The sequence below is a fragment of the Triticum urartu genome, chromosome 4A, assembly GCF_056163025.1.
Source record: "Triticum urartu cultivar PI428250 chromosome 4A, HENAU_Tu73, whole genome shotgun sequence".
Classification (NCBI taxonomy): Eukaryota; Viridiplantae; Streptophyta; class Magnoliopsida; order Poales; family Poaceae; genus Triticum; species Triticum urartu.
In genome coordinates this window covers 131699823-131709512 of record NC_141876.1, presented here as the reverse complement: position 1 = coordinate 131709512, position 9690 = coordinate 131699823, and the positions used below count along the sequence as shown (strand labels likewise).

General features: G+C 37.8%; 1 protein-coding gene across 1 annotated transcript; it reads right to left on the bottom strand.

Annotated features, from left to right (window-relative positions):
* Window positions 1–4599: 4599 nt before the first annotated feature.
* Window positions 4600–9330, bottom strand: EMB2799 (NAD(P)-binding Rossmann-fold superfamily protein). The gene is made up of 9 exons (XM_048714291.2): window positions 9127–9330; window positions 8272–8369; window positions 7715–7887; window positions 6157–6250; window positions 5828–5938; window positions 5613–5702; window positions 5242–5327; window positions 5076–5140; window positions 4600–4994 (listed from the first exon to the last, which is right to left on the bottom strand). The coding sequence occupies exons 1-9, from the start codon at window positions 9233–9235 to the stop codon at window positions 4885–4887; spliced, it is 936 nt and encodes a 311-aa protein (XP_048570248.1). The 5' UTR covers window positions 9236–9330; the 3' UTR covers window positions 4600–4884.
* Between the last annotated feature and the right edge of the window lie 360 nt (window positions 9331–9690).

Here is a 9690-nt window from a genome sequence, read left to right as displayed (position 1 = left end):
GAGGAGTTCATTTATTCACTATGTGTTAATGCTTTGGTCCAGTACTCTATTAAAAGGAGGCCTTAATATCCCTTAGTTTTCACTAGGACCCCGTTGCCATGGGAGGGTAGGACAAAAGATGTCATGCAAGTTCTTTTCCATAAGCACGTATAACTATATTCGGAATACATGCCTACATTACATTGATGAATTGGAGTTGGTTCTGTGTCACCCTATGTTATGACTGTTACATGATGAACCACATCTGGCATAATTCTCTATCACCGATCCATTGCCTACGAGCTTTCCATATATTGTTCTTCGCTTATTTACTTTTCCGTTGCTATTGTTACCATCACTATAAAATACCAAAAATATTACTTTTGCTACCATTACCTTTTACCGCCGTTACCACTACTATCGTATTACTTTGCTACTAAATACTTTGCTGCAGATATTAAGTTATCCAGGTGTGGTTGAATTGACAACTCAGCTGCTAATACTTGAGAATATTCTTTGGCTCCCCTTGTGTCGAATCAATAAATTTGGGTTGAGTACTCTACCCTCGAAAACTGTTGCGATCCCCTATAGTTGTGGGTTATCAGCAATCAACATCAGAAACTACTTTCAGCAAGGATTCTAAGAAGAAAGTTCGTAGAACAAAAAGATGGGATGAAGGGGGTTGATGCAGATGACGGTAATGATGAAGATGTTGGCGGAGATGATGATCCCAATGATGACCGAAATATTGGTAATGATGATGGATTCGAACTCTCCCTCTCGGAGGGATGGATCTCTAGCAGAATCGGCCTGCGGAAGGCAAAAATGCTCTATCTCAATTCCATCTTGCAGACGGCGGCAAAAAGATCCTAACAAAATTCACGCAAGTTTGAGGTCAAATAGAAATTTATGACCGACGGGCGTCGAAAGGCGATGGCCAGGGGCCCACACAGCCTAGGGCACGTGGCCCTGCTACATGATGGCCTTATGGCCCCCTCTGGTCCATCTTCTGGCCTCTGCCTTGTTTCGTTCGGGAAAAAAATAGTAAAATTTCTAGGTCCTTTGGTGCTCCATAAAAATACTTTTTCTTCTATCCTTTGTTTTGCCCCTATTTTCGAGTTGTCCGACATTTTCCTGATAATTTCCCTCTTCGCCTGTTACACGAAAATTTAAGGGAAAGGGGCGTTAGAATTGAGCAATTGTGTGCAAAAAATCATTAATAAGGAGTAAATTATAATAGGAAATAGTGATACAAAATGCATGTATAATTGGTCACTTATAATGCTTTGGTAGTATTTGAGTGCTCTAATGCTATTGAGCATTGTAATAAGGAGCACGAAACTTTCATCTAAAACGTATGAAATGGTTGATTGGGACTTCCAAAGAAAAACAATGCAGAGGTTGGGTTTCGCTCCCCGGTGGGTGGATTGGATGATGTCCTGTGTGACCTTGGTGAGCAACTTGGTTAAATTCAACGGAACACTCCTTAATTCATTTGTCCGACGAGAAGTACACCAAGGTGATCCACTCTCGCCTTTCTTGTTCCTTTTTGTTGTTGATGGTCTTTTTGCACCTCCTACACAGTGAAGTTGCCCAGGGTACCATAACACCGCTCAAAAAATGTCAGAAGGCTCTGGGGATTACACACTTGCTTTCGCAGATGACTCATTGCTCTTTTTAAGGTGGAGGCAACACAAGCGGCTAAAAGTAAAAAAGGAACCTCACAGTATATGCTAAAGAACAGGGAAGTTATTAACCCCCACAAGTGTTCCATCCTTTTTAGTCTCATGTGCCTGACTACTATTCGGGAGGACATTAAAGGTACTCTCCAAATAACTCAGATCACCTTTGAAGAAAATTATCTTGGTCTCCCGACACAGGACGGCATAATGAGTCGGGGAAAATCAAAGAGTTTGGATGAAATTAACATTGATAATTACTTATCCATAGGGGCGTGGAGATCAAGATCAAAGTTATTTCTCAGGCCCTCTGGGTCTACATCATGAGTGTGTTAAAGGTTCGATATATCTTCTACGATGAACATGGCAAAGCCAAAACTCACTAGTTGGGCTAGGACATTATGCTCCAACATAAGGTGAGAGGTGAGATGGGAGTTATGGACCTTAGGTTGTTCAATCAAGCCTTATTAGCCCATTAAGCCTGGCGCCTAATCCAATTCCCTGAGAGCTTATGTGCACATGTCCTCCTCGAGTAAAGCACTACTCTTCCAATGCTTTAACTCATACAATCACATGAAATACCTCCTTGACATGGCCCGCAATTGAATATGGGCTTGAAATTGTAAAACAGGGGTGCACCTGGCATGATGGCAACATGACCAATATTTTGAAGAAAAGTGTTCTTTGGCAAAAAAAACTAACTTTTTGAAATTCCCGGGCACTTTTTGGAAACACGGGAATTTTTGAATTCATGAACAAAATTTGGAAAATGGTAACATTTTTTTGAAAATTGCTCGTATTTCCAAAAATGTCTTCAAATAATTCATATATTTAACCCTTCCTCTAGTTAACATATATTGTATTATATATCCAGTATAAATTATTTTAAAAGAAAGTATAAATTCAAAACGGAATTAAAAAAGATATAAAAAACATGTATGAATTTGAAAAAAAAGGTTCAAAGAAATTCAAAAGAGTTTGTGGAAATAAAAAAAGTTCATCAACTCGAGGAAAACGTTCACAAATTTGAAAAAATCTCATCGATCTTGAAAACAAATTCACAATTTTGGAAAAAGAGTTCATATATTTTTTAAAAAGTTCATCAATTTAAAAATAATTTTATCAATTTTGAGAAAAAGTTCATCCAAATTTTAAAGAGTTCACCCAAATTTGAAAGAAGTTCATCAATATTGAAAAAAACTTCAAGAATTTGAAAAAAGTTCATCGATTTTTTTAAAAATTTCACCAATATTGAAGAAAGTTCATGAATTTTAAATAATAATTCACCAGTTTGAAAAAAGTTTCATCGAATATGAAAAAAAAGTTGTCAAATTTTACAAAAGTTCATCAATTTTGAAAAAAGTTGACAAATTTTTAAAAAAGTTCATCAAACCAGGAAGAATATAAAATATAAAAGAAAACAGAAAAAAGAAAAAACAGAAACAGAAACAGAAAAAATAAAAAAAACAGAAAAAAAACGAAAACGAAAACAGGCAGAAGAAAAAAGAGAACAAAAAATCATAAAGGAAAAACAGGAAAAATATAGAAGATAAGAGTAGAAGATGGAAGCAACCACATCTATTTGCGGTGGTGTGGTGGTTGCTGCAGTGTGCAACTAACCAGGAAGTTCGCGGTTGGAATCCCAGTACTAGCTTTGCTTTTTGAGTTTTGGAGAACAGAAACAAAAATCCTTGATGGGCCGGTCCAGATCGTGGGAGGGGGTGTGCCCTTCAGGCGCCCGTTAGCAAAAGGCCTATAACGGGCTTCTCCAGGTTGAGTCGTGAGGCTAATGTGGTCTGTATGTTCTTGTTGGGCTTGGGCTTGCTAGAGAGGCGCCGTCGAAAGATGACGTAGAGCTTAATGTTGAAGGAGTGGCTATGTATCGCCTTTTGCGAGATCAAAGGAGACCTCGCCTTAAGGGCAGCCTTCTGTCGTTACTATTGGGCCGACCCAAGTAGCTTCAGGTTACCTTTTTTATATATTCGTTTGTTAGAAATTTCCTAAAATATTCTAAATACATATATTAAAAAACCTTGCAATTATTTTTGACTTCAAAAACCACGAATTTGAAAATGTTAACATGGTGGAAAAATCGTTACAGTAGTTTACAAAAATGTTGATAACATTCAAATAAGTGTTCACAGCATTTAAAAGATGTCAACACGTTTCAAGAAAATGTACATGACATTCGTAAAAATGTTTGTGTAATTTTTAGAAAATGTTTTTTAGCGCTCAAAAAATATACATTACATTTTTTGAAAATGTTTACGCATATAAAAAAATGTTCAGGACATTTTAAAAGTTTGTTATGTATAGTTTAGAAAAATATTTTGTGTCATTCAAAAAAAAGATTCAATGTTGAAAACACGTTTTACACTAATTCGGAGAAATGTTCAAAAACATGTATTTGAAAATAATGATAGACATGTATATAAAATGTTTTAGATGTATACAATAAATATACAATGTGCATGTAAATATAGACACCAATAAATCATGTATTTGAAAAAATGTTAGACATGCATAAGAAATGTTCTTAATGTATCCCAAAAATGCACAATTTGTATGAAAGTATGAAAAAAAAAAGTAGATGTGTTGAAAAAAAAAGACGAAGACAAAAGGAAACTGAAAAAGAAACAAAGAAACCCAAAAAAAAACGAATAAGAAAAGGAAACCAAAGAAAATCGTAGAAAACCTGAAATAAACTGTTGTTAACAGTGAAAACTGATAAGAAAGGCAGCAGAGAGGAAAAAAAAACAAGCTAGAGGTGCTACGGTACTAGGCTGGCCCACTCCCTCGAGCCCAGAGGCGAGACCAAGTTATGTCTTGGTACCAGCAATATATAGGGAGGCAGCTATGTATCCCCTGTTGCGAGACCAAAGGAGTTCTCGCCTCAAGAGCTCCCTGCAGGTTAGTTCGTTTTTTTGCTCTTTTGTTCATATTTTCAAAAAGGAAAAATACATACAAAACCAACGTCTTCCAGGTTGATTAATACATGTCCCTTGTTTCCACGCAAAAAGAAAATGCTACTAGTATGGTACCCTTTGCAAATCTTGACCATGCATTGCACCATCTTATGATACACCGATTTACCATGCTTACACTAACATAAGGAGGAACTTTAGGACAACTCTCGAAGAAATTCATAATGTAGATTGTATCCGCTATCAAGTCGGCTGCATTGATTTACATCTGGAATCAGAGGGATGTCGCAGCTGGCAAGATGTCAATTGCTGAGACCAAGGAATTCTGTGAAACTAGGATATTTGGGCTCCCAACCGATCTCAGCCCGAGTTTTGGAATTATCCATCCTCTTCCCCAATGGACCGTCTGTACCTGAAGCCAAGGAAGATGCAGACTTTGTAATCGTGTTCGCAATAAACCCCCCAAGAAAAACAGCTAGACTAAACAATTAACCTGTGAAGCCCTCAAACTTGCCGTCAAATTTCTCGCTCCTGTTAACACGGTCCATGATTTCTTGCCTGCAAAGCCCCCAAACTCATCTCAACACACTTGCAAGGCAGAGCAAAACTGAACTTAGATGAGCAGACGGCGAGCTGAGAAAGATGAAGGTTGTAGTGACCTGGACAGAGGTTGGTTGTCACAGCCCACAAAGACACGCCCGCGAAGTTTCCTCTTCATGATGGCAATTCCAAGCGAAGCAGCATCCTGCAAATAGCACAAGTAGATGATACAAAACATATCCTTGATATACCATTTCACCCACATGTAATCAACAGAACAGATGGTCTTGATAGAATTTATTTATGTCAATAGAATGATAAGCATGGATACCATTCTGAGCATTTATTTAAATTGTAAAGAGGAATGAACTTGGGCAAGGATGGCGTTTGATCAAATATGGGTTGGGTTGAGATATGTTGAAACAATCTAACTGCAACAAACTCATCTAGAGACTATCCTATCATTTAATAAACAAGTAGAAGATCTTACTTCATAATGGATCATACTGATTATGAGATCTGGTCGTGCATCTACAGTTCCTTTTGATAACCAGAAAACATGAGGACCTTGATCCTTTTTGTGTGGTAAGTCAAGGAAACAAACTGCACTGGTTCTCTCCACTCTGATGTATTAAGAGTTTGGAAAAATTTATGTTTAACAATGCTTGATGTTTGGAATAAAAAGTAGCCTCATTGTGAGGATATATAAAGCCCTGCTAGCCTCAGGGCACAGCCTCCTGCCTCAAGGACGACATTTTCTGCTTTTAGAAGGACGTCAGTCCGAGGACTCCTACCAATCGGCACACAAGGAGAATCCTACAAAAGCGAAATGGAAAATCAAGGTCAAATAAAATCAAGATAGTAGGAGGTAATACCAGCGCATCACCAAAAAGTAAAAGCTTTCGACAAACTTCAGCTTACTTAACGACTAATTTATCATTTACTGCAATATTTTTCTTACAAAAAAAGAATAAAAAGATAAGAAAATTTTGATTCTTTACAATAAGCAGTTTAGATTAGATTTAAACTTATACCTCGCCACAAAATCCATTGTCATTGCAGTCATACACGGCAGTACTTGATGTAAACAGGAAAGAACCTTCCCCACTCCAGTTTGATGCAGCAACTCTGCACATTTTTTCTGAAATAAGATATTGTACATGTCCTTCATACACTATTTGGTGTTTGCTCCACAAAGATGCATGCAAGTGCATGTCATGTTTTATTGTAATAACATTATTTTATTTGCATCAATAATTCGTCTTGGGTATGTATTAATATGTACAAAAATATCATCGATCACTCCTAGTATCCTGACAATTAATGGGAAATAAGAATGCCTGGTGCGCGTGTTAGTAGTTTCCATCTCCCATTTATTATCATTACAGTATAAATCACTATTGAAGCTAGCAGTTCTCATACATAGTCTTATCACATTTATAATAAAACAATCTCAACTGGTGCATTATGTTGATATAACAAACTAGAGATGCAACTACAAAAGCATATATTTGAGTGAAAAGACATAATGGGAAAAACACCTCTGCTCAGACTCCTAGAGGCCGAGAACTATTCCCATCTTATGTTTCTCAGTTTGTGATAAATCTGATATATAAAGGTACGCATACGAGGGAAGGAAGCTTCCCATTTCTCCATTTAGTAGTAAATTATGCTAAAATAGATTGGATTCATGTATTTGTCCACAGTACCATGCGATGATGGTGTTAACAACATTATCTCTCACGTCCTACTAAATATCCAAATTTTAATACAATGTTCTTTCTATGTATGTGACTTTAATCTTTTCAGCGTCTTGATCATTTGAAGGTATATATATCACATTAAGCCTAGACTAATTTATGTTTATCAAGTTTGCAACATAAGCTTCAGTTTTCACAAATTTTGTTAGGAAAGATGGGAAACTCAGAATCAAATTTCCATATAACAAAATGGATGGAGGTACAAAAGCAACCCTCAGCCATGTTTTTACCAAAAAAAAAAGCATAGTCAAATTTCTCAGTGTGTCCATCTGCAGTTCCTGCAAATAGTGCACGCCCCATCCATCTCTTTCTCTTTGAATTTAATTTGATCCTAGAGAGCAGTATAACACAATGATTATGAATCCAAACTACTACCTCCATAACAAAATATAAGACATTTTTGGTAAAGAAGGTGTACCTATTTTCTTCCATGGGTAGGATTAGATAAAGAGAAAACATCATGCATGACTTCGTAAAAACAACCGAATGGCATATATGGCATCTCTAAAATAACATACCATCTACACAGATTCGAAAAATACTCTAGCTCCTTCTGAACAACTATGATTAGTGACAATAATAGATGCTTTTGTATTTTCAAAACATATGAATATGAAGTCCAAAAAACTATATTCATACATAACCACACGCCATATATACTTCCTATATCCAGAACATTTGCTAAGCACACAACTATTTACTAGATGCATGTCGCCAAACATTATAAGCATGCCGATTTGAAGACTCATTTTGTTATCAGGAAATATCCCACCGTGATGTACCATCATATACAAAAAATATAAAATATACTGCAATCAAACACTTTGCTTACCTAAGATCCCCAGGGTAATCATCCGTGCGATATGGAGGAGCACAAAAAATAACGTATGGAACTTTCTGATCAACTCTGGGTCCCTTCAGGGAGGGAATTATCCCAATTTTAGTTAGTTCACTGTGATGATCTGTGGTTGCAGTCTGGCCATAAATTTTGCAATCTGGATGCTCCTGTAAGATATATTAAAGCTATGCTTGAATTCTTTACAATATTTACAAGGAAGAAAAAAAATTATAAGCATACAATTCTCACGTTTGGCAGACAGAAAAGATACATATAGTGGATATCAAATACTGGTTTTCAATGAAAATATCTTCAGGATTTACTAGTTCCAAGGCCACCGGAGAAATGATAACATGCTATGAGGAACAAATGACATTTAACTAGAAACAAGACCTGATTTGAACATGAAAAATTGTTTTCTTTCATTAGCTCGGAAAATTCAAACCTCTCAACAAAATAATCATTTCATTAGCTCAACGTGGTATGAGGAAAGTTCTTGATATTTTAAAAATAACAGGCGAGCTACTTAGCGAGGAAGATACTTCTCCTACCTGTCGCCATTTCTCAGCTACGATTCGACCAAGCACACCAGGCCCGACAATCAGCAAGTCATTCTGACCAACACTCTCCGATGTGGACACCGTGACCCCTGCATCATGAGATACTCCTGCTGTCATCAAGGAGAATAATACAAGAAAAAGAAAGGATATATTAAAACAGGTGCCCTGTCAATTAGGGGCGCACGTGGAGAGTCATGTGCAATGGAACTAAATTGAAAAGGGTGCTGACGACGGCTTCCCCTTAAAGTGAATAAGCATCTACTCATAAAAATAGGACCCCAATAGCCAGCAAACGTTCCCCGGGAAGCATGGCATCTGCGAACATTTTTTATGGCAAGTTCTTCAAAAGCACATGGCAATTTCTTCAGGAACACATGGCAGCTTCTGCAAAGAAGGGATTTTGCTGTGAAAATTCCCGTGTTTGCCTGAAAGAATTGCCATGCTCCCGCAAGCGAAAAATATTCGCAAATGCCATCCTTCCCAGGGGACATTCGCTGGATAGCATGCCCTTAAAATAAGAACAGGGCCTAAATAACCATTAAAATAAGCATCTAGTCAATGTTTATCATGAGAATTGCATCGGGGAACCCCCTAAACCCGGAATCCGTTGGCGCATTGCGCTATTTCTTGCGTGCGATGTTCCAACTGATCTTCCTGGTCTGGAATCTAGAACTATAGTTCTGGCGATTTGCTGAATTCAGCACCTTTCTACCTAATCGAGCCCACGCCCCTTCCCGATTTCAACAACCCTGCCTGATCTAGCACGCCATGCGCTTCACAGTAGCATCCCAATTTTGGCCAGGTCAAGTTAAAGGTTCGAAAACTATTTGCGAGAAAAGCACGTACCGAGGGGGCCGGTGGAGGCCATCGGGAAGCGGCAGCGGGATGCGAACGCTGGGGGTGCAGCAGTCAATGGGAGAGGATATGGTAGCCGATAGTGGTAGGTCGACGCCATGGCTTTGTAAAATTGGTTCTCGGACACCGGTGTGCTGCTATGGGACAGGTGGCCAGTTGCGTCACGCGAAAAACAACATCATTAAATTATTAATTTTCAACCATGTAAATGCGAACTAATCGTGCCTTGGTCAGGTTCCTCGTGGCGAAACCAACCCACAAAGATTTTCAATTCCTAAACTTACACACAGGTTTTCATCAACTACGAAGATGTGGCTCGGTATCTCAAAGATGCTCACAGAGTTAAGGCGTGCATGCGTTCATAGAGTTAAATGTATGTGTGTATGTGAGCATTTGTGTTTGTATTGTGTGCAAAAAACAAAATCCTACTAATCCATTTTTTATGACGATTTGGCTGAAAAAACTTCTCCCTTTGTTCACAAATACTCCATCTGTAAACTAATATAAGAGCGTTTAGATCACTATTTTAATAATCTTATCTAAATTAGATGTATA

Bases quoted from the DNA above. Each gene is read 5' to 3' on its own strand.
- EMB2799 (XM_048714291.2), bottom strand. From the start codon at position 9,235: ATGGCGTCGACCTACCACTATCGGCTACCATATCCTCTCCCATTGACT. The intron at 8,370-9,126 runs GTACGTGCTTTT...CTCATGATGCAG, and splicing joins GGCCTCCACCGGCCCCCTCG to GGGTCACGGTGTCCACATCG. The intron at 5,141-5,241 runs GTCACTACAACC...GGGGCTTTGCAG, and splicing joins GACAACCAACCTCTGTCCAG to GCAAGAAATCATGGACCGTG.